Here is a 25729-nt window from a genome sequence, read left to right on the forward strand (position 1 = left end):
AAATGAACAATGAGGCATTGAAAGAACAAGCTATAGAGACACTCAAGTGCAAGAATAAATCAGTTTAAAACTAAGCTTTCAACGTCCCATTTTTCATTCACTAGTATTGAATTCATATATCAAAAAAAGTAGGAATGTTACTGGATTAAAGGAAGGCCAAACGTTGCTTTCTTCAGTTTTTCACCGAAACGTGGGCCCCAATTTGTCGCCGTGATGTTGGAGATTTCCAGTTACTTTCTCGTATCTGGGCGACTTTGACAGGCGACAAGTTCTCGAAACTTGTTCAATTCAGTCTATGGTTCTTTCAGAGTGCAATGTGGTCCTTTTCTATCGGTAAACAATAAAACGTCAACTGCAATGACATCTCACATTGGCTAAATTGGTTGCAAATGGTTGTACACTATTGAAGCGGTCTTGAAAAAGCTGCAGGGCTGGTAATTGCCCAATTTTAGTAAGTCTTTTGACAGCACCTAGGCAGACAACACACACATCGGGTGGTTAGTGGATATTACATAAACAGCTGCAAATCAGTTCCAAGATTTTCAGCATGCCTCTAGCACCGCATCAGCTCAGAGGTCATTCTGAGAAGAGATGCTAGTGCTCAACATTCTGTAGTCGGTCGCTACCTAAGAATTACAAACAAGCTCCACCCACAAAAACACAGTGCATCTACCCTTCACCTCTGAAAAAGAGACAGGCTTGTTGGGGTCCGCTCACAGCTTAATGAGTTTGCTCTGCTTATGAATGCTACGCTAATTGGAAAATAAAAGCTAGTTGTTTCAAGCTAGAATGTCAGCTACGGCTTAGCAGTGATATCAAGATGACCCATCAAATATGCCCTAGACGTTCATCTTGAAGCCAGCGACACAAATACCGATTTGTAGGGAGAAAACAGTTGTTTTTTAAACACGCAAAATCACTTGATGTCAGACAAATAAGCCAACCTAATTGGCCGACGCACCTATGCAAATTGTGTTCAAGTTGGACAGTGTGCATATAACCTTGTAATTCTTAGGTTGATTTCTAAAGAGTGGCAATGGGAGCTTTTTTTTTTTTTTTTGTTTCGCTGTAACAAACACCCATTTTAACTAGCTCTTGTGATGCATCCACTCCCATTTCAAACATAAAATTTCACGCAGATATTGCTCTACATTTGCATATCTAAATCTAAGCTTTCTACGCTGCCTTTTTACAGATTGTAAGTGCGGGAGCTTCGAGATGGTGGGGCCACCTATATTTTATTTTTGTGTCTTTACTGGCTTATCAAGCCTCCTCTCAAAGTAACAGTGGTGGTTTTATCAGTATTCCTGAAAGGCAATTTACTAATGTAGTTCAACTTATTTTTTTCTTTAGCGTCTTCTTAAGCATTGAACTATCATATCAGCCACCAACCTCTTTTCAGTTTCAATTAATAGCACAATGAGATCAGTATTGAAAACAGACAAAGCAGTTGTACCTGCAGGCTGCAGTAAACATTCTTTTATTACCTTTATAGCTATAATCAATGGCATATACAAGTGGTCATTTCAGAGCACTTCGGTAGTGCTGCAAATTAGGTAGACAGCAAACTAAGCTTTAGCTCAAGCTCAAGTAGGCTCAAAAGGCGATGGTAAAGGTTGGTCCTGATTACTAGAGGCCACTTATTCTCATATTACACCTTGAATACTATCTTATACTAACTTCGCAGCACTTCAAAACTACCAGTCGACACACCAGAAGTCTCATTTCAAGCCTTTAATGACGATGACTTTCCTGCATAATAGAAATGTAATACTGAAATGGGGCGATGTGCATTCTCGTGAAAATGTTGTCAGACAGGTGGCATCAGGTGGCTTCGGCTGTGCTGCAACACGCTGTCCCAGTACGACTTTTCATCCCAGTGATAAGTTCACACGAGTAGTGGAGAGAAGAAGGCAAAAGACAGTAGCGTGTCTTTCACTAAGTCTACAGGCACCAATTAGTCAAGCATTGGCTCATCAAATTTTCTTCGCACAACAAACATGTCTCTGTGTCATTGACCAACTAGATCCCCACCATACGGAAGCTTCAATGATCATAAGTGGGCAAGAGCAGTGAACATTAGAAAAATAGTAAACAGTGTAAGCGTGGAAGGATCAAAACGAACAGATCAAAAGTAATACAACTCGCAGGTTGTTAAATCAGTGAAATGGAAGTATATTGCTCACGCACAGCAAGTTGCCTTGACAGCAAAGCCTACGGCGTACTATCAGGAAGGAGACGTCTAGGATTTCAAATGAAAGTACACAAGCTTGGCTTGGCTGGGGTCAAAGCTTATCACAGCTTTCGCGTGAACGTTCTAGGCAGCTGATAAGAAGTCGAGGACGTTCTCTCTGCCTTTGTGGCCTCGTGTGGCAAGCTTCTGCGTCACAGAGGCATGCACACACACACAACGCAAGTCTCCCCATTATCCTAGAAAACAGTATAGTGAAATGAGAAGTAACACTTTAGCAGATTTGCGGCTTCTGAAAGGCAGCCTATACAACAGGAAGAAGTACAGCTCACCCTGGTTTCCCCGGAACCGCTGCTGGTTTTTTATGCTATACTGAAACAGACTTCTCGAACTCTTTCTCCAAAATCCCAAGCAGCTGTGTGGATAACATCAGAGGAAACCAGTACGTATACAGTCAATTTTTACTTTTCAACATGTCCCATTCTATCATATATATTTCAACAGAAAACATATCTCCACTTGAAGGTGGACTGAATTTGAAGGTGCACTGATAGACTCCATATATATATTCTTTAAACTCCAAGGCAACTTGGAGTTTGAAGAGTTTTTTTTCTCCGCCATTCATTCATTAGCACAACTCAGAAAAACAAATAACCTTTCTTTCAGTCGGACCACAAAGGTAAAGCACCCATCGCTCGAAGAACTTGTACAAGCAGTGACTCAAATGTTTTGTAAAGTAGTCTGATCTACGCCAAGCGAAAAAAAATTATGTATGTAATATAGAAATATGTTCGAAGGATTTCGATTGTACGGCTTAATGATGAGTGGTAAAGAACACTCGTTTTCGATAGTTTCTAATCTATTAAGAGCAATTGTAGCGGGGTAATAATATGTTTAGAGGTAACTCTGCAGCATACGTGCGAACGTACGTGGAGACGCAAGACAAACATTACTTACTGTCTGCCGTGTTCACGCTACTTCGTCTGCTACACAGAACCTCGTCGTCGTCCTGAGTCGTGCTTCGCTGAACATCAACAACCCTATAGATAATCCATTCATTCGTTTTTGAATGCACATCACGCGTGAAGTAGTTTGTAACATTTGCAGACGACCACTTTAGGTTTCTATGAACGGGGCCGTTCGTTACCGTAAGTTATCAGTTATTTCACAGCCAAACCAAGCACCCAGTTAGTTCTGTTAGCAAGCTATCAATAATACTCTTCACTGTAAGTGCAGATGCCACAGAGGCTCCTAATCGCCTCATTTTCTTTCTCAATTAAAGCAGATCAGAAAGCACGCTTTCGGTCTACCCGAACGGGGAAAGACGATTCGCAAACGACAGACCATGGCGCTTTAAGATAGAGAGAAAATGGTTTCGATATGTCAGCACTGTTAGTATCAAATTTTAGAGCAATGAAACACGGTCAAGGAAACGCGGCTTTGTGCATTCAGATCGCAAAACAGCTGACGACGTGCAAGCTCACGCGCTTTGCGCTATCCGGCAACTTCCTCTAGGGACAGTTTCTCCTCACGAAACTTTCGATGTCTGCATTCATGGCTACGCGGAAGGGATAAACAGAAAAAGCAAGACCTAATACGAGGGCCTGGCCGACCCCAACATAATAGCGGAGGGACAGACGCGAAAGGTCCGACCCATGCTTCGACTACTTGCGAAGTTTCAGCAGACAGAATGCTGAGCGGCCATGTCTAACTGATGACGCCGTCGATGCCGGAACTCGAGAAGGTGTGGTTTCGCGTTCCATTTCCGAAACAACAACATCGTCCTTGACACAGTTTCTGCGTTGCAACGCGGTACGGACGCTACGGGAGAGCTTCGGCGGACTTCGAAATGGATGCAGTGAGTCATTATCTGTACCAACGTCGTTCATTTATTTGTTCGTGCGGCGTGCCCGTCGCGATCGTGAAAACCGTAGAATGAAGAACCAGGAACGGGACGAGCCCACGAACAGTTGCGCTTTCGGTTCGCTCTTCGGACGGCGCGCAACCGTGCGAACCGCGCCCTACTGAATATTACGACTTGAGTTTTCCGCAGACAGCGACAATTAATTAAACAAACTTGGCTTCAGTATGAATGTTTCCGTTCATCTTTCCTTTACGGCTTCCACGTTGGGGTAATCCCACTGGAATCTTTGCAATGCAACGAAGAACTTCTCGATCGCATCGTACGTCTTTCCCCCGCAAAAAGTAAATTTATTCCCATTATTTTTTAAACTTTTCGTTTTACTCCAGTATCATGACCGTTCCCCTGTGAACATCGAGCGATAGCACGTCTTTCCCCATTGCTTGTGACAGTTCTTAAATCTTACACTTACTTTACTGATTTTGTGCAAAGCGCAATTCCTGGTCGATCCCACACGGTGGGTATGCGTCACTTATACAGAAAAAAAAAAAAAGTTGGTGGCCACATAATGGCCCGTGAACGTACGCCCTAGACTGTTTTTGAAAGCGTTTTATGCGCCTTCGTTGGGCCAACGTCATTAATTTATAGGAGGCAACGCACAGGTACATGTTTCACAAGCGTTTCATCCTAGCCCAGCGCGGAGGGGGAAATGTGCGGGAAATTCAAAAGGTATCAAACTCGTACGTATGTGCGTGTACGAATGTCAGAGAGAAGAAAAAAAAGTCTGGGCTTCAGTTTCAGTCATCATAGCATTCATTCTCCTGAAAGTTTAAGAATTGGCGGCTCGAAATTTTATACCGTTGAAGCACTGCTTTTGATTATTATTTAGCAGAACCACAGAGTGCAGAAAAAGCAGAAACTGCTGTAAATAATAATCATAAAAAATATGCGAACCAATAAACTAACTTTGACAATTAACATTCGGTTCCTTCTTCGGATAGCGAGTGCCCTTCATGACTGGAAGTACTGGGGTCGCGCAGCTTTAAGATGATGATTATTGTTTGGATGCAAGATAATCCCTAAAGGATGCAAACTTTTGGGCTGTACAACTCAACCCAAAGACTTCCACCTTGAGACGATTACACTCTAAGGACAGCTTGCACCATTTGGGGCGTATGTTGTGCGCAAACAAGAATCTTAACCTATCTTATCTGGGTTTCCTCTCACTCTCAAAAAAGTTTACACCCTTTGGGTTGTATTTTGTCCCCGAACAATAATCGTCATCTGTCTTGTCCGCATTTCTTTTCTTTAACGCTGCGAGCCCGGTACTTCCAAGCTACGAACGGCGTGCGTGTTATCAGCATGACAGAGCATTCATGACAGGAAAGTAACGAGGGCAACGTTTTCAAGAAAGGAAATGCGGGCGAGACAGATGACGATTATCGTTGTGTGGCAAATATACACCCCAAAGGGTGTAAACTTTTCTTACCCTGCAAGGCAAAAGAAACTAAATTATGGGGTTTTACGTGCCAAACCCTCTTTCTGATTATGAGGCACGCCGTAGTGGAGGACTCCGGAAAATTTTCACCACCTGGGGTTCTTTAACGTGCACCTAAATCTAAGTACACGGGTGTTTTCGCCTCCATCGAAATGCGTCCGCCGTGGTCGGGATTCGATCCCGTGACCTCGTGCGCAGCAGCCCAACACCATAGCCACTGAGCAACCACGGCGGGTAGAACGCAAGGCAGATGACGATTATTACACACAAAGAGTGTAAACTTTTTTAGAGTGTAGACACATTTACACCCTTACTCACTTTTAAGGGTCTAAATTATTTTACAGTGTACCCGGTGTACAGTCGACCAAAAAAGCTTACGGACCACGGGGTCTTCGAACATGCTAAATATACGAGCAGCCTTTAAATGTAGCCAGTAAAACCGTACATCACAATGTTGTTCGCACATACCAGTAAAGGCTGGAAATGGGAACACCAGGCTGCATTTGGAGGCTGCGGAGATATTCCGGTTTTTGTCAGGTCTCTTGGTCCGTAAACTCCTTTGGTCGACTGTACATCCGTTAAAGAAATGCAATGCACTCCAGATAGGCCCATTACTGTTTGAATACAAGGTAAGCCCATAAGGGCGTAAATTTTTCTTTGAGCGTAGATGACGATTAGTGTTCGGCGACAAGATCATCCCCGAAGAGCGCAAGCTTATAGTGCACCCCTCTAGGAAAAATCTGCAACTTGTCCCCAGACGACAATCGTCATCAATCTTTTTTGCACTTCTTTTACCTGCACTGTCTTCACTGTCTGCACTGTCTGCAGATGATATGTGTATATCTAAAATTTGCAACACACACACACACACTCACACACACCTCTGGACGAACAATATATCATTCCTTCAAGGAGCAGCTGTGGTTTGTTTTTTCTTAAAAAAGGTTACAAGGCGTGTTACGACAAATGACAGCGCCTGAAAAGTCAGGGAGCTAGCTAGGCCCCTGTCATTGAGAATGGTGCTATTTAATGCCGAGCTCGAAGAAAAATCAGTGCTGAAAGCGTTCTTTTTTTTCTTCTTTTTTTCGTATAACTAAGCCGAGTACTGCGACAATATAGTCATCCACTGTCTAAACGACCGATCTAAACCTGTACCTTCTTGGAATGTAATAATCTATCAACCAAAAGATCACGAAAAAAAAACAAGTGACTGTGCATTTCAAGCAGTCGGTTACTTGTAGCGCTGTATAGCCTTGTGCCGTACAACAGAGAAAGCATAATCTCGCAGCAATGCCTCCATTCAAGATACGGCACACAAGAATGTGCGGTTTGCATGCAGGCTCGTGTGGCTTTCCTCGAGGTGAAACTCTTGAATGTGCGCTCGAATAGCTCCAGAGTGAAGCCACGCGGGCTCACGTATAGAAGTCTGCTATACCGTATACGAGCTTAAGGTCAATCGTCTCAGGGTCGTGATGGGAGTCCCTACGGGAGCTTTCACTTCGTGAAATGCAGCTCTGCTGTTTCTTCACTTGCGCTCGTCCGTCAATCAAGACGCGCAAGCAACACACACACATCCGCGTACGTGCTGAACGAAAACAGCGCCTCCTCTTAGTTGGCCTTTCACGAAGATTGCCTCGCGCCGGCCTGTTTCTTCAGCGCGAATGTGAATCAGATGCTGAGGCATATATTATCACCGAGAACATGGCGCACCGACGTTGAGTTAGTACTAAGTATTGATACTGAGCCATCCTTTGAGTTGCCCCATCAGTGTATTATTCTGTATAGTCCTATTTGGTTGCTCTATCCTGATATAGCAAGATTTGTTTAAGGAAATTCCTTCAAACCCGCGCGGAAGCTTTGGCACAGTTGTACTCAATCGTTGGCAAATCAGTTTTTCTGGAAAACCGCAAGGTGCAGGAAAGTTCGTGAAAGAGAAAAAAAAATTGTCATATACACCCGACTACAGCGAGAAGGTATATATAAAAAAACCCGTAGGCGTTCAGTTCCTACGATGTTGTAGCTTCGAGCCACGGGTTTCCCACAAAGGAAATCCATACACGCGTTTTCACTCCCTTCAAAGGACACCGAGGTTTCCTTTGCAGCTGCAGTGTACGCTGCAGTAGAGGGGATGGCAATTTTTTCGCTTGCGTGAATTATATACTGGTTGAGATGGATTCGAGAGGAGTGTGCTTTATAAATCTGAATTCGCAATTCACTAACAAATAGAAGTTCGCTAATTAACTTACTTACTAATCACTTTAGGGTGCATGCATTGTAATTTACGAATTTGAGCCGGTGAGTTTGCAAGGTATGCGCGCACTTAAAAGAAATTCTGAGGTTATTTGGCACCAGTTTCGAGATCTGAAAACCGATGCTACATACTGTAGGTTCGAAATTCCTTCCAAATCGACTCGCGTGCCTCCAGAACTGACCAGCTTCAATCGAATACTGCCCATGCTCATGATTGTTGTGGATCACGTTTGCAGGAACAGGATATGTTTCACGAAAATTCGGTGACCGGTCACCTCACGGTGCTGGCGCTGCTGGTCTGTGGTGGCGTCGTCCTGCAGTGCCTCTCGGCCGAGCCAGAGGACGACGCGCCGAATCGTCTTGAAGAAGAAGAAGACCCGGTGGAAACAGTGGTCCTGGACACGGCCAACGGTCCGGTCAAGGGATTCATCGCGCAGTCGCCTCTCGGAAAGCCGGTGCGTGTCTTTTACGGCATACCGTACGCTAAGCCTCCCGTCGGTGAACGCAGGTTCGACCGTGCCGAACCTGTCGAACCGTGGACAGACGTCTTCGACGCCACGGCGAAGCCCTACTCCTGCTTTCAACTGTTGGACACACTCTACGGGAACTTCAGCGGCAGCGTCATGTGGAACGCCAACACGGAAATGAGCGAGGACTGTCTCAAGCTCAACGTCTGGACGCCCGTCTGTTCATCGTCCGAGGAACCATTCGCCGTTCTTGTCTGGATCTACGGCGGCGGCTTCTACAGCGGCACTTCGACGCTGGACGTCTACGATGCCAGGACTCTGGTTTCGGAGGAAAACGTGATCGTGGTCTCGATGAACTATCGCGTAGCGTCGCTCGGGTTCCTCTCCTTCGGCAGTGAGCAGCTGCCCGGCAACGCCGGCCTCTACGACCAGTACTTGGCGCTCCAGTGGGTCCGAGAGAACATCGCAGCCTTCGGAGGCGATCCGAATCGAGTGACGCTGTTTGGCGAAAGCGCCGGGGCTGTCAGCGCGGGCCTGCACATCTTGTCGCCGCTCTCCGAGCCACTATTTGCCAGGGTCATTCTTCAAAGCGGATCGCCCACGGCGCCCTGGGGCTTCAAGGACAGGAACATGGCTCGGAAAGCCGCAAGAAGGCTGGCTGCGGCTTTGGGATGCCCGGACGGCTTGGACAAAGACACTCTGGATTGTCTCCGGTGTAAGGATCCCGAAGATATCGTGAAAAGCGAACCGTATAGCGGGGGCGTTGTCGACTTTCCGTTCGCTCCCGTCGAAGACGGCGCGTTCCTTCCAGGCACGCCGCAGACACTGATGGATTCGGGTGCATTCGCGAGAAACATCAGTGTCATGCTGGGTTCCAACGTTAACGAAGGTTCCTGGTTCCTACAGTACTTTTTTGGACTCTCAGTGACGGAAGAGAACCCGGAAGTTACGGGAGAAAATTTCGCGGCTGCTCTAAAAGCACTGGATCCGTCGCTGAGAGTGACGCCGATCGACAAGGTCCTGGAGATGTACACAGCCGGTAAGACGCCTTCGACAGCCGCGGAGATCTTGAAGGCCCTGGACTCGATAGTAGGCGACTATCACTTCACGTGTCCCGTAGTGCGGTGTGCAGACCGCTTCGTCCAAGCTGGGATACCGGTGTACCAGTACGTGTTCGCGCGCAGGTCTTCGCGGAACCCGTGGCCCCCGTGGATGGGCGCAATGCACGGTGAGGAGGTCGCATTCGTGTTCGGAGAGCCGCTCGACGACACGCACCGGTACAGCGAAGAGGACAAAAGCATGAGCCGTCGCCTCATGCGGTATTGGGCTAACTTCGCCAAGACCGGGTGCGTATATGCAAGCGTTTAGTCGTGACACAGTCGCCGGCCGTTTTCGCATGCGCTTCAGACATGCTACAAATTTCATGTTAGCGGCAGCCGCTAGCGAACCTCGATATAACGAACACGGTTATACCGAATTATCGGATACAACGAAGTGAACCTGATAAGTTTATCGCCGATGTCAGCCTGTAACGAACTTATGCTTGTAACGAATATCGAATATCACGAATGCATTTTCGTGCCATTTGCGACTTTGTCATGCGAAATGCGATTATACAAGATTTAGCACGAGCCAGAGTTTCCTTTAAATATGGTGGTCACATCTCATGTGATCTACGTAGGCCGATTATCTGTGTATGTATGGTCTGGTACAACCACATCCTGGCATTTGACTCTTTCGTACTACACTGTTAAGCAAAATTACACCCTTTGGGTCGTATCTTGCCACACAACAATAATCGTCATCTGTCTTGTTCCGCATTTCTTTTCTTTAACGTGGTGAGCCCGGTACTTCCAAGTCACGAACGGCATGCCCGTTATGAGCATGACAGAGGATTCTCGACAGGAAAGTAGCGGGCGCAGCGTTTTCAAGAAAGGAAACGCAAGCAAGGCATATGACGATTATCAATTGTGTGGTATGATACGACCCAAAGGGTGTAATTTTGCTTAAGAGTGTACATGAAAGCTTCAGTCCTGAGGGGAGTAAACGTTACTTCCCTACACTCTTAGAAAAATTTACACCCTTTGGGGCGTATCTTGTCCCACAACAATAATCATCATCCGTGCTGTCCGCGTTTCCTTTCTTTAACGCTGCGAGCCCGGTACTTTCCAGTCACGAATGGCATGCACCTTATCAGTGGTGCAGCATTCTCGACAGGAAAGCAGCGAGCGCCGAGTTTTCAGGAAAGGAAACGCAAGCAAGGCAGATGACGATTATTGTTGTGGGACAAATACACACCCCAAAGGGTGCAACCGTTTTAAGAGTGTAATGGAATAAAATATCTAAGGATTTCTTTTCTGTGCCATTACAGAAAATCAATGAAATATTATTTTGGTGAAATCACAGGAATACAATATAACAAAATACAGAAGAGAACAGAAATCTATGTTACAAAAATTGTCATAGCTTTTTTTTTGCAATTTTTATGAACAGCATAGGCGAGGTGATTATTTGCCGCCATTTAGATTCGAAGGGGATGCTATTAACGATTATTATCATCATCCTCACGTTATGGGAAAACATGCTTGGAAGTCGAGGCTCATTTCCCCGGACGTCGCCCGGTGCAAATAGTAAATTTCGAGGTCGGATCGAACGCGAATCAAATTGTGCCAGAAGCGAACAGAATAGCTTTTTTTAACAATGAACAGCCGTTTTCACCGTTAATGTAAAGCTATTATAAGATCCAAGGTTATATTAATAACGTTGGCAAGTCTCTGCCATTACGTTGCACTTTATAACCAGTTTATTAAAGGGACACTAAAGGCAACTATTAAGCCAAGCTGCAGTGATAGCTTAGTGCTCGAGAATCTCCAAGGCGTCGATATCATCGCGAACAGAGCCTTAGTAATCGAGAAATTGAGGTAAAGGCAGAACACGATGAGAGACTCCCCCACGACATTCAAGTACTTGCAGGCTGACGAAGGCACTCCTCAGTTAAATTCTGTCACTAGTACTCAAGCACTCTTTAATAAAAAACATCATTGTGTAGCATTATCAGACGAAAGAAAATGCTGCTTGTTTAGTTCTATTTCATTTTTACAAAAAATAGCTCATTGGCGTTACTCTTGCCAACGACGCGGGCGGCCGAAAGGTTTCGTTTTCGCTCTCTGCGCCGCCCACGCTTCAGTAGTTTCGTTATTGCGTAGTGCTGCGCTGGTTTTCCTGGCTCACAACTGAAAGTAGCAGAGAATTCCACGTCCAGTGATGTCGCGGGATGCCCGAACAGTCCACGCCACTCGACCAAGAGCAGCTGTAGCGCCGAACTTACCGCTCTATCTTGGCTCGGTTCCTCCATGGCCGCGCGTTCGCACACTATGCGAAAAACCGCACCGCCCTCTGTCGGACGCCGTTTTACTCACTGGCGGCAGTAAAAGGCGGTGATGGCGTCTGCAACGTCACCGCTCCCCCGGTTGGGTGGCGGGAGACTTGAATTGCGATAAAGGTATTCGGACCTTTCAGATATAATTTTCTCGTAAACTAAGGCTTTTCTTGGCACGATACAAGCGCTGCGAGGTTTCTGGAATGGTATTTAAACAGGCCACGTTGACTTAGTACTTGTCCTTTAGTTTCCCTATAAAATCAGAAGTGGAGCATTAGCTAGAAGTGAATTAGCAGTTTATTCACACGCACAGGATTCATTGGCGAATGAAGGAGGGTTGACCAGGAAAATCTGGCGCCCCGCGGGACAGCGCGCTCTGCAACTTCTCGTCTGTTACGTCTACTAAGGTCGCTGGAATTAAATTTATCGCAATTTCGCTCCAATTTTATGCTTGTACAGTTCACGATTTGAAATATTCAAAAAGAATTCGAAAATATTGTCCCATTTTTGAATAGTGACTATTCGATTCGAAGACTCAATATAGTAAGGGGCAATATTCGGTTCCTTATACGAATATTCACGCACATCGTATAGGCTTGTTTCATTAATTTGTCTCGTTATTACACGCATCAACGCGCGTTCTAAGCAACGCGAACACTCTATACAGTTCTGCCGCTGGCCTCAATTTAAAGCCGAATAATAACCGCGACTCCCGATGTTTCCAGGGACCCCAACCTCCCGGGAAACGGATCGTCACAGTCGACCGACTGGCCCATGAGAACGGCTTCGCTCAAGGAACATCTGGTGCTAGATGTCAACGAAAGTGTCGGGTGCGCATACCGGCAAGCCTACTGCGAGTTTTGGGAGGACCTACGTCGCAACCAGACCCCTCCGGTCCCGTCGTGTCGAGAAGACTCTGGGTGCGCGTAGCAGACCGTTTCGTACGTCAAAAGTGTGCCAGCGTCGTTCGACAGCAATACGTCGTGCAGTCGTTACTGAAATGTCACCTCCTCTTGTCACCGGGACACCTTGGCGTCGAAGACCGCGTTACTGCCGCGCGTTACAGCAATAAAATGCGCCGCGGTTTGGCCAGGTGGCGTCACAAGCACTCCGGACAACTGAAGGCCCAATAGAGTCCGGGGTTCTTACTCTGAACATTGTCAGGTTCGGCCACGGTTGCGTTTTCAGCCCACCAGGGAGCGCGCGTAGCCACGCTACGAGTCAATCACAGCTGATAAAAAGATAGGGTGGCTTGGAACAATATGGCGCCATTCAATAATGTCAACAGAGTTCTTCTTAAACGTTTACGCCCTTTAGGGTGAATTTGAATTGAACTCTGGTTTTACGAGCCAAAACCACGATTTGATTACGAGGCACGTCGTAGCGGGTGACTGCGGGTCAATTTTGACCATCAGACGATTTTTAACGTGCCCCCAGTGCATGGGACACGGGCGTTTTCGCATATCGCCCTCACCGAGATGCGGGAGCCGCGGGTTGGATTTGATCCCGCGACCTCGTGCTTAGCAGCGCGCAACACCGTTGCCGATACACTCTAAGAAAAGTTTACACCCTTTGAGTCGCATCTTGCCACACAACAATAAACGCCATCTGTCTTGTCCGCATTTCCTTAAACGCTGCGAGCCCGGTACTTCCCAGTAACGAACGGCATGCACGTTATCAGCAGGACATAGCATTGCCGACAGGAAAATAGCGGGCGCCGCGTTTTCAAGGAAGGAAACGCAAGCGAGGCAGATGACGATTATCGTTGTGTGGCAGATATACACCCCAAAGGGCGTAAACCTTTTTACAGTGTAAGTCACCGCGGTGGGTATTCCCTTTAGGGTGCGATTTGGTCCTACAATAGCGAGCATTCTTGGGCGCATTTCCTTTCATCGGCGCAATGCACTTACAGTCTTTCGGTCAGACGAACAAAGAGCGTTCCTGATGGGAACGTACTTTAGGCGTGCAGTGTTAATAGGAGGAAAAGTTCACGCGAAATTCGGCGATTATTGGCGTGACAGAATTACACCTGAAAGGGTGTGGGATTTCAAGAGTGGTGTCCGTAATACACTCCTAAAACAGTTTGCGCCCTTTGAGGCGTATCTTGTCCCACAACTATAATAGTCATCTGTCTTGCCCGAATTTCCTTTCTTTAACGCTGGGAGTCCAGTACTTCCAAGTCACGAACGGCATGCGCAATATCAACATAGCATTCTCGACAGGAAAGTAGCGAGCACAGCATTTTGACGAAAGGAAATGCAAGCAAGGCAGATGACGATTATCGTCGTGGGACAAATATGCACTCCAAAGTGTGCAACTGTTTTAGGAGTGTAACACCCTTGGTAAGGAGCCCGAGCTTTAGAGTCCGTCCTATGATGACGTCACCTCACTCTCGGCTGGAAAGACAACTGTCATACGTCAACAAAGTTGCCTATAGAGGAAAAGCACAGCGCCAGCGGGTATAGCTATCAGTCACAGAGAAACTCTTGCTGTTCGGTCATGCTGTCCCAGTGGTGCCTAGTTTCATCCAACTTTTGTTTCTCCAGCCGAGACAACTACGACTACAGCTTGGTTCCCAGGCTCTATAGTGTTTGGGAACAACCTACGCGCAGCCATTAATTAAATAAAGGAAAAACATATTATCTTAAATAGCGCTGCATCACTGTATCAGTTGAGTGCGTGCAGACAGCCCAGCGCTGGAGTTTGTGTGTTCTGTAAATATGCATTAAATAAGTTTACATAAAGCAATGTGTGCAATGACTCTCGCCGCGTGGTCCATTTGCATATAGTGAGAAAGCGTGAGCACCAGCCGGTCTACGACCCAATTGCTGAGCAGCGCACACCGGCTGCCGCCTGTTGCTGTCATGCAGTGCCAATCTTGGAATGGGATCACCAGGTCCAGCGAGCATGTGCACCTATCCACCATGCCGACGCCATATTGCCCAGGAGCTTCGACACTTTAGCACTAGTGCTATTTTAGGCTTAAGATGGCAAGAGTTACACCGAGGTGAGTTGTATTATGGATTCTACTTGCGACAGCAAGACTTGATGTTTGAATTCTCTGGTTTGTGAAGCTTCTTGGATGTCATATGTGCCTCAGAGTTGTGCGATCACGCACTGATCCACGTCATCTTCTCTGAAGCCTTTTAAGTCTGACGACCATGCACGAAGGAAGGAAAAAAAAAACGAGGGGCCCTACTCGGTCAGTGCACTAGAAAAGTGTGCAGGAAGTCGCGTATATATATATATATATATATATATATATTGCGCCCTTTGGGGCTTATCTTGTCATCTGCCTTGCTTGCATTTCCTTTCTTGAAAAAATAGCTTTCGCTACTTTTCTCTAGAGAACGCTCTGTCACGCTAACAACATGCATGCTGTTTGTGACCTGGAAGAACCGGGCGCGCAGCGTTGAGAAAGGAAATGCGGGCAAGATAGATGATGATTATCATTGCGGAATAAGACAACCCCCAAAGTGTGCAAACTTTTTTTATGAGTGTAGGTCTCGTACCATGGCAAAGGTGTCCTGTGTGCATTAGTCTCCATGTTTTGTACTGGTATGTGTGTTAGCTAGACCGTTCTCCCCTGGCTGTTGTTGCAGCCAGGTCGGACTGGAAGAAGAAAGAAAAAAGCGTGAAACGAGCGCACACACAACGCTGTTCACCACATCCCGCTCCACGGACGAAGGACTTTGTCGTCATCGGTGCATTCACGCGAACGTGCCATGACAGACTGAAACTGGCGTTGCTTCAGATTATCTACATTAAATGCCTTGCAAGGTCTGCGAGAGTTGTGCAGGGTTTCCGGCTTTTGACAGCAGACAATGCATTTGTGGCAGGCAGCACAGCCGTGCGAATGTTGGCGGATTAGGTGCAATAGTGAACAAGGCTCGGCAGAAGGACGTACGCCTGCGCACACGCGATACAGCTGATCGTCACACCTAGCGTGCCCGATCAACGCGCTAGCTGCACGCATTAAGCACTTACCAAGAGAAGAATACACCTCAAGGCACAGTCAGTGTATCCAGTGGCGTACCAACTATTTCTCCAGCAGGGTGGAGTGATTGGACTCCACCCCTGGACTGATTCTAATTTCATTAGAATCAGTCCAGGGGTTATCTTAGAAAAGCGTTGTTGTGTTTTACATGTATATGAATAGGCAGCGTCGGAGTTGCACGCGAGCTAAATCTTCCTCTTAATAATTATTTCTTTCCGAAAAGGGCTGGGATAGGTGTCAAATCTTCGTCGCCACGGGAAGCTGGTGCTGGAATTTCAAAGCCCCCCTGCACCCCCTATATCTTTCTTTTGTGCGTCCTTTGCAGACTACCAAGCCTCCATGAAAAGAAGTGTAGCCTCCCAACCTAATATTTCTCTTAAGTGTATCTGTTGAGATTTGTTTAAGCAGTACATATCCCCTTGCACCGTCTGTGGAAGGGCCCCCCTTGCACGAAAATGAAGAACAACAAAGCAAAGAGTGTGTAGTTACTTACCAAACTAAAAATTTTATTAAGTTTCCAGTACACGTATTACAAAATGAAGGGGAAGAAAAAGGGCTACAGAAAAAACTACACAGTGTACACCACCATCTTTTTTTTCTTTCTTTTTTTTGAAGTTTTGCTGGCACAGAAACATTTACACACACTCACACATGCACGTTACATTATATGCAAAAAACTCCTGGCCTCGCACCGTAAGACAGCCAGCCTGTAAGAATGCATGCCGATGAAATGGCAGCACATGTACAAACCAACACAGTGCGTTAAAAGAGACAACTCCGCATCGCCTGCGTCGAATAGACACAGACGAAACACATATAGCACCGCAAGGCCAGGCTGAGGCTGAACTGTTGTCTGCAATCCAACGAATTCACCAGACGGGGATGCAAGCAAATAAGACAGAAGATTCACTCGGCTGCTAACGAAATCGACCAGAACTGCAAGGGCAACCCATTTCGCAAGACGATAGGCCTTGAAGATGTGTCGGCTGTGACATCATACAATCAGCTGTGACGTAGGCATCAACCATGTCGCTATGGCAGGACTGCTAAAAGCCTGCTGCAGTCGTGATTGGACGGCACATTAAAAGTGTTTGTCCCTAAACGCTAAGACTCGTCTTTTCTCTTTGGCGTATGTTATCGACAGGGGCAAGTGTGCAGCAACTCTAGTAAACATGGAGGCTAAATGTGGCGGCATTAGCGACAGCAGCACCAGTACCTATGACGTCACAGCCTATAGCCTGCAACTACTTCTGGCTCTGATTGAGAGACTTGTGGCAAAAAGGCAGTCTAGTGCTATATAGTTTTATGACCCAAAGCGAACACTACTCCAATCCCTTAGTAACACGCACGGAGAGATTCTTACGGTTTCTTGATTTTCCAAGAAACAATTCACTCTTGTCTGGTACATGGCTACCACAGCCGATATAGCATTCTCAGAGGCACTATATAGGCGCCAAAACGGGTAACTCCACGCTGCCTGCAACGTAAAAACCTGCTGACGATGATATACATGAAGCTGATTTTACTTAACTGCTTTCAGCTAGTACGTCTGCCTAAATAAGTGTGTCGTCTGCTAGAGGGTCCAAGCGATTCCACAGAAGACACTGCTGCAGCTCCAAGATTAACAAGCCAATCTCAATGGCTCCTAGGGAAAAAAAAGAAACCTGGCACTTTTGCACGCATATCCAGCCTCAGCCTGTTATTGCAGGGACGTCCGTCACAGGAAGCAAGCAACAATTCTTCATTGAGTTTATATAGTACACAGGTATAATGGTACTGCACCTTCTTCGCTCTTTTAAAGTGATTTCATCGTCACACCGGAAACAACGTCGCAAAAGCAGCAGCTACCAAAGCCCACATTCACTCTTATGGGGGGTTGACAGAGTGAGAGAGAGAGAGAGAGAGAGAAAGGCTGAGATGCGTTTTTTTGTACTTGTCGTTACGCCATCGTGTAGTATAGCAATTATGCCGCTATGTCGAGTCTAAGATAGAACCACTACGCGCAATGTTCAGGCGAGCCGCAGAAAAAACTCTTATAGGAACTGTAAATACTGAGGTCACCGTGACGACTCAAGCATGTCAAAAGAGTGAAGGAGAGCAAACACATTTTGCACATATCTTCGATTCAGCTGCCATGCAGGGTCTTCTTAGCCACAGCAGTTACGAAACTCCCGCTTTGAAATTGATGGCCATTTGCAGTGACCACCTCCTGGGAGCCTGCTGGCAGACTGATGCACTGCCTATTTAGAAACATGGCCAAGCAAGCACTGCTCTGGCTTCAACAATTAACGATACCCATTAGTTCATTTGTCTACTCATAGATGGCGTGACAATGATTAAATCTGCATTATTGGTGTCACTGCCATGGCAGCTTCCGCAATACGAGAAGCTTCGCAGCTGCAGTGATTAAACCACCCTGGCTGCTCTGTCTGGTATACCAGTAGCAGCGGCAACAAAAAATATAGTGGACAATGTACACACTACAAACAGACACGGTGGCCATTCATCAAAGCTAAAACGAGCTGACAAACTTAACTGATGCACCGTTTCCACAGTAAACAGTGCATCATGAAGCTACATGTTGTTAACATGCTGTTAGCAATTCTGCTTTCAGCAAATGGTACAGAAAAAAAATTGTCTTCTCATTCCCGTGGTTCAGGATTATCAGGGGTGAAGCCTAACAAACGACTAGGCCTAGCCCAGGGACCCGTAATGAACAGGAATGAACCAGTCAAGGAAAGAATTGAAGAAAAAGAAAAACGGCGCAGATATTGAGATGATTATACATGATTGTGCCTGTGTATTGTACAATGTTGGTTCCAAGTGAATATCCGCAAAAGCTCTGTATGATCTTAAACTAGTGCCCAAGGCTTTGCTTACGCATTTGAAGCTCTTATATTTTTAAATGTCCACATACACTTGATATAAGTTAATTTTCATGAAAGCTTCTTTTTTTCACATGTTTAAGCCCAAGTAAGGTAAAAGAGGTAAAAAAAAAAGAGTCTAGCCAACATTACTGGTTTGCTAATTTAGTGGTCAGTTTACCCAGAACAAGGTGGTGAATTGCAAATCTAGCTCTTGCAAGTTTAAAATCTTTGTTGGTTCGACCTTATGCTCTGAATAGCAAGTGCTTTATGTCAAAAATCAAATGCGAAACCAGTAATTTATTTAACTGAGCCAGCCAGGGGGGGAACTAGTAATGCATTGACATCACGTGAATGGAATAACAAAGGATGGCTGTTAAGTCTGGTATTGTGGGCGGTATAATGTTCAATCTGTGAAAACCAGGTCAACACATGAATAATTACAGTTTGTGCAAGAACCTGCACTTCAGCACAAGTTAATGCACCCATACTGACGTCCATATAAACATCATAAGACAAAATTTATGCCTGCTTTTTTATGCTCTCATCATGGCTAATAAAAACAGCAATTTAGCAGGGGGCTCATATGATGAGAGTAACACAAGAACAAAATAAAGGTTAAATAAAAACATGAGGTAGTGGGGTTCAAGTAGAAACAAACTGTTCGATGGGAATTCATCTCTCACAGCAAATTTTGTTGAGCCATCAACATGATCACTGTTAACAGATTATGATTATATACTAACAGTCATAATTCTTTGTTGAAAAGCTAGGTAAGCCAAAAAACATGGTGGGAGTTCAACATGAGCCAAGACAAACTCCTGGTTCTTCCAGCCAGGGTAAGCGTACAGGTTACATGCTAGATGAATTCACATGGTATGGCTTCGATGTTGTGGTGTCAACGAAAAAAAGAACAACAAAAGTGCAGCATAGAATATGCGCACCTCCAGAGATATAGAATAGGTTGCTTTCATGCGCAACGTCAGAAAGAAGAGCAATGCTGAATTCACCTTCCGCCAGCTTCGAGGGAAGCTAATGGATGGTACCCATGTTGACAGCGAATCAGAGCCCACTGATGAACACGCACATAAGCAAATGTATGAAAACAGTACACTCCAAGAAAGGCCTCTCAACTCGATAAAGTTGACACTACACACACGCGCACAAGCACACACACACAATTTTTTTTCTTTCAAAAACACAAGTGCACGGGCAAGTATTGTTCAGGGAGGTCAAAGTACGGCTTGATCCGGGTATGTGTGGCACATTTTTTTATTTCACGCGAACAGCTGCAATCCTGAAAGAAGTAGAAGTTGTCAGTCTGCGATGTATTACGCAGCGAATGTCTGAATGACAACTTTATTCCCTGAAAGTCATGTGAGTGACCGTGATGGTAGGAGAGCACAGAACGTCGTGAATGCCGTCACACCTATGAAGATGCACGCGGCATACGTCAAGGGTGCGTGGAGAGATGGAAAATTGTCAAAGGGGCTTCCACTGCCACCTGTCTTTGCTAACTTGGGATGCAAATATCCAGGCAAATTTTATGGGTGGCATTTGTAAATTATGTGCCAAGTGGCCATGAACTTGCAGATGGAAGTTGGAAACCGTGGCAAACATGTTACAAGTAGCCATTGGACAGCATTCACAGGCGCATGTTCCTCAAAACCATCGCAAAGTACCCGTGAAAACGAAAAAAAAGTGAAAAACATCAGTATATCAACTTCATCAGCAGGTTTAAAAGACACTTGCCACTCGTACGGCAATAGTAGATCAGCAATACTGACCATACAGTGGTCAGGCCAATTTTAATGGTGACGTACAACTCTCCCCCCTTGGATCATATGGCTCCAGATTTTTCAAGCATGCGACACAGAGTCCTTGTATGATTAACCAAACGCAGGGGACCAATGTAGTGGTCGTGAAAATTGCACAGAATCCAAACTCGTCCAGTTTTTGCACCACGATACGCTAATCTTATATGCTCACGTTCCATGTTGTGGCGTTATCATAAAAACTTATGTGCCAAAAAACACAAAACAAAACACTGTGTTGAAAGCCCCTACGTAAAGTCACCTGTGGACAGACCGTGTTCACTGTATTATTGCACTAAAATCATTTCAGAAGGTTTGCACAGTTGCTGGTACACAGAAAGAAGTGTCCATGTAGAAGGAGAAAAAAAAGAGGAACAGATGTATTCATGTATTCCAGGCTTTATTCACTAGTAGGCCACACACAACTATATGCCGGTTTAAAATGACCAAATCACATAATCTTTACATGAACATGCTCTACAGCACTTCAATGAATATGGAATAATATGAAAGAGAATACGAAATGATATTCACAGAAAAAAAGAAGCAATTTCTTGCTCCACAATATAACCAATCATACTGTGTGTGCTTCATGGAATTAATTATGCAGGCAGTATACTGGAAGGGATGTTGGCTCACTATGTATACACTGTAAAGCAATACACTGGAACGAAAATATCCTTTTATGACCAACTGCAACTTAAAAAATTCCAAGCGGATGCTTGAACTGATGTTCGCCTAGAGGTGCTGGACTGCTAAGGGAAATATGGAATAAACGTGGTTTTTCTCTTTGTCGGCACGCTTTCGCGGGGGCGGCGGAATTTGATCTCTATCTTGATTGGCACTGCTCTTAGCATGTTCATCACCACCGCTCACGAGGTATTCTCTGTTTGAATCCCACCGATGGCAACGGTTGTTGTGGTCGCACCGATGGTACGAGTTGTTGGGAACTCGGCGCTGACGCCCGTTGTTGCACCTGGGTCGCAAGCCCCAAGGGTAGCGTTGGCCTGGCGGCCTGGGGTACAACTGGAAGCATCCGAAGGTCCCGGCAAAGCATGAGTCGACTGGTAACAACAAAACAACTTGTTTATTTTAACATCGCAAAGAGTTGGCGGTCAGGTTGACCGGAGTAGAGAGACGGGAGAGCACTTTACTCAACAGAAGAAATCGGAGCCCTTTTTGGCGTCCGGGGGCAGCTGTTTTTATACTCTCGCAGTTGAGGGCAAGAAGGAACCCCTCAATAGACGAGCACGTGATTGTACAATGGGATAAGGTGACGCATACTGTCGTAGCGCCGCCGGTCGGGCACAAAGACTGGGTGGAGAAGGTAACTCCTACTGTCGTATCGCCTCCGGTCGGGCACAATGGCTGGGAGGAGAAGGTAACTCCTACTGTCGTAGCGCCTCCGGTCGGGCACAATGGCTGGGAGGAGAAGGTGACTTCTACTGTCGTAGCGCCTCCGGTCGGGCACAATGGCTGGGAGGAGAAGGTGACTTCTACTCTCGTAGCGCCTCCGGTCGGGCACAATGGCACATACACTCACACACGCACATGAAGACACCTGGCATCGGAACATGCCTGGACGCGCTTGGCGGGGAGCGTAGCGGCGACGCCGAACGGGCCAAAATGTCTGCCGCTTTATTGCAGTCGCGCCGGCTAAACCGCGCGTCGTAGGCGAAACGTAACAGACCGCCCCGCCGGGGGAAGGAGATCCCGATGGACAGGGGACTGCATCCGCTGTCCGGAGGGATGTCGCTCGATGATGCTCATAACCGAAGTCGGGCGTCCCTCGACGTTTCTTGAGCGCAGCGCACAGAGAAGGCCTCGTTCTCTCGTTCAGGTTCGCACAGGACACTGCAAAGTGACTTCGGGAGAGTTCACATTCTTGTTCTCGTTCCCGGCAAGCGTTAGAACTACGCTGAAACTCAACCGCTCAGTCAGCAAGCACGGCACAACCCTCACTAAGCCCTGCCAGGCTCTTTCCCCTTTTATACCACTGCCTAGTTCCTTACAGTAGTCTAGCATCACTCAGAACGCGTCCACAAATTGGAAAATGGCACTAGAAAGCATATCATCACTTTGAAACACTAAACAAAAGCAATATGTTAAAAAAATCCTGCCTCAGGAAGAAAAACATCAGTAACAAACAATTTTGAGGCTGATTCCTACGTTAGGGGCTTCGACTTAAGCCATCGGCGTTACCGTTGAGACTCACCTGTTTGTAACGCACCTCAAAGGAATATTGTTGCAAAGCGAGGCTCCAGCGCAGGAGGCGGCCATTTTTGGGAGAGATGGTCTGCAGCCATTGGAGAGGGCAGTGATCCGTCTCAATGATAAACCTCGAGCCGGCTAGATAGCATGACAATTTCTGAACGGCCCACACGAGACATGCACACTCTTTCTCGGTGGCGCTATACGCCTGCTCACGACTGGTCAGCTTACGACTAGCATACAGGACGGGGTGTTCTACTTCTCCATTTTCCCGTTGGCACAGTACAACGCCCATGCCTCGCTCACTAGCATCGCACTGAACAACGAACCCTTTTGTATAGTCTGGCGATCGTAGCACAGGCTGGCTTGTTAGGGCACTCTTTAGGGCGCTAAAAGCTCTTTCCTTTGTCTCGTCCCAGACGACTGTTTGAGGCTCTGTCTTTCTTAGAGCATCCGTCAGGGGAGCCGCGATATCAGAGTACCTGGGGATGTACCTCTGATAGTAGCCGGCGACACCTAAGAACGAGCGAATATCGGTCTTCGTGCGCGGTTGCGGGAAGTCACGCACAGCGGCCACCTTTATTTCAGAGGGGCGGCGACGACCCTGACCAATCACGTGACCGAGGTAGACAACCTCGGCCTGTGCTAACTGGCACTTAGGAGCCTTTACTGTCAAGCCCGCTTCGCGCAGGCGGGTTAGCACTGCCCGCAAGTGTGCCATATGCTCAGACCAGGATGCGGAGAATATCGCTACGTCGTCTAAATACGGTAAAGCGAATTCTTGCTGTCCCCGCAACACTTTATCCATGAGGCTTGAAAAACAGTATGGCGCGTTCTTCAAACCAAAACTCAACACTTTAGGACGGAATGTTCCCATTGGTGAAATGAACGCCGCATACCTACTAGCCTCTTCTGTAAGTGGAACCTGCCAATAACCCCTGACAAGATCTAGGGTGGAAATAAACTGAGCGCTACTAACTTTCTCAAGGCGCTCCTCGATGTTAGGGATCGGATAAATTTGATCCTTAGTGATGGAATTAAGCCTGCGGTAGTCGACGCAAGGACGAGGTTCCTTGCCCGGTACCTCAACTAAAATCAAAGGGGAGGTATAATCACTCTCGCCTGCCTCAATAACACCGAGCTGTAGCATTTTCTTTACCTCAGCCTCCATAATATCGTTCTGGCGGGGTGACACCCGATACGCCTTGGATCGTACTGGCTCTGGGGAGGTAAGTTCTATGTCATGAGTAAGGACAGAAGTCCTACCAGGCCTCTCAGAGAACAGACCTTGAAACTCTTGTAAGAGCTGGTGTAGTTCGGTTTTCTGCTCACGCGACAGCGATGCTCCACTGACTAAGTCACTAATGACTTGACCGGTGTCTTCCCTGTTCGTCACTGAGCCTAGTCCCGGAAGCTCGACCGGAAGCTCTTCAGGAACGTTTACCATCATGCACACCACTGCTTCCCGTTGTTTATAGGGTTTGAGCAGATTACAGTGGTAAACTTGCTGTGCTTTCCGCTTTCCTGGCAGACTTACCACGTAGTTAACGTCCGACAGTTTCTGAACAATTCGTGCTGGGCCCTCCCACTGCACGTCTAGTTTGTTGTTTAGCGATGTGCGCAATATCATGACCTCATCGCCCACCTCAAAACGCCGGGCCCTGGCGGTCCGATCATAATAAACCTTGGCCCTCTGCTGGGCCTTTGTCATTGCTTCACCTGACAACTCCTGTGCCCTTCTTAAGCGTTCGAGGAGCTTAAGCACGTACTCCACCACGACTGGGTCGTCGCCCCTGCCTTCCCACGATTCTCGAAGCATGCGAAGCGGAGACCGAAGCGAGCGACCGTACACCAGCTCAGCTGGCGAAAACCCCGTAGCTGCATGCGGCGCGGTCCTTAATGCAAACATCACCCCAGGCAGACACAGCTCCCAGTCAGTTCGATGTTCAAAACACAATGCTCTCAACACGCGCTTCATGACGGAGTGGAGCTTCTCAACGGAATTCGACTGTGGGTGGTACACTGAGCTATGTAGCAGCTTTACCCCACACCTTTCGAGAAAAGTTGTCGTCAAAGCGCTAGTAAACACTGTGCCCTGATCTGATTGGATTTCCGCAGGAAAACCAACTCGCGCAAATATGGACAGTAGTGCATTGACTATCTCAACTGAGCTGAGTTCTTTAAGCGGCACTGCTTCAGGGAACTTTGTCGCTGGGCAGATCACAGTCAAAATGTGTCTGTACCCCGTGGCTGTTACCGGCAGAGGTCCCACTGTATCAATAACGAGCCGTCTAAAAGGCTCCGTAATGATAGGTACCAATTTCAACGGCGCCCTTGATTTGTCCCCTGGTTTGCCCACCCGCTGACAGGTGTCACATGTCCTCACGAAATGGTCTGCGTCCCGAAAACACCCTGGCCAATAGTACTCTTGCAAGAGACGGTCCTTAGTTTTCTTAACTCCTAGGTGTCCGGACCACGAACCCCCGTGCGACAAGCGCAACAGATCCTGACGATAGCATTGAGGAACGATCAGCTGATCGAACTCCACTCCTCTGCGGTCTAGATACTTCCGGTACAGGACTCCACCTCTTTCCACAAAACGCGCATTTTTCCTGGCGATACCTTCCTTGACATTGCAGCGTATGTTTTCTAGGCTACCATCCTTCTTTTGCTCGGCTATCAAAGCCGACCGGCTGACTTTTAGCAACCTATCAAGTCCGTCTGACGTAGGCGCGATGAGCAAATCTGCAGATAGCTCTTCTAACTTTCCCGCATCGGGAATTTCCTCTCCAGTATCTGGTGCCTTTAACGTTACAGACTCAATTTTATTCAGTTCGGGCGTGCTCTGAATATCAGCTTGCTGCGCCTCTGACCCTTTCTCATTGTTCGATAACGTCGGCCCCGCAACTACCGCCTTTGCAGCGAGCTCCCGAACCTTCGATCTGGTTAATGCCTGAACGCTAGCCTCACCAAACAAAAGCCCCTTCTCGCGCAGGAGGTGATCGGACCTGTTTGAAAATAGGTACGGGTACTGGGGGGGCAGCATAGATGACACTGCCGCCTCCGTCTCAAGCGCTCCGAAAGGTCCTTCAATAAGCACTTTTGCTACCGGCAGACACACGCTATGAGCTTCCACGGCTTGCTTGATCCAGGCGCACTCGCCCGTGAACATATGGGGTTCTACGTAAGAGGGGTGA

At 46.9% G+C, this 25729-nt stretch overlaps 1 protein-coding gene across 4 annotated transcripts in view; it reads left to right on the forward strand.

The window, feature by feature from the left end:
• The first annotated feature begins 2348 nt into the window (after positions 1-2348).
• The window catches only part of LOC142557358 (acetylcholinesterase-like), a 36007-nt gene continuing 12626 nt past the window's right edge, over positions 2349-25729 (forward strand). The window contains exons 1-3 of one of the 4 annotated variants that reach the window (XM_075669134.1): positions 2349-2633; positions 8037-9613; positions 12372-14390. In XM_075669134.1, the coding sequence (XP_075525249.1) occupies positions 8046-9613; positions 12372-12576 (1773 nt within the window). In that variant the 5' untranslated portion in view covers positions 2349-2633; positions 8037-8045 and the 3' untranslated portion in view covers positions 12577-14390. Of the gene's footprint in view, positions 2634-3943; positions 4050-7158; positions 7270-8036; positions 9614-12371; positions 14391-25729 lie in introns of those variants that run through there. The other 3 variants (XM_075669133.1, XM_075669135.1, XM_075669136.1) reach the window with 3 other exon arrangements.

Source organism: Dermacentor variabilis, chromosome 9 (genome assembly GCF_050947875.1).
Source record: "Dermacentor variabilis isolate Ectoservices chromosome 9, ASM5094787v1, whole genome shotgun sequence".
In the NCBI taxonomy this organism is placed as follows: Eukaryota; Metazoa; Arthropoda; class Arachnida; order Ixodida; family Ixodidae; genus Dermacentor; species Dermacentor variabilis.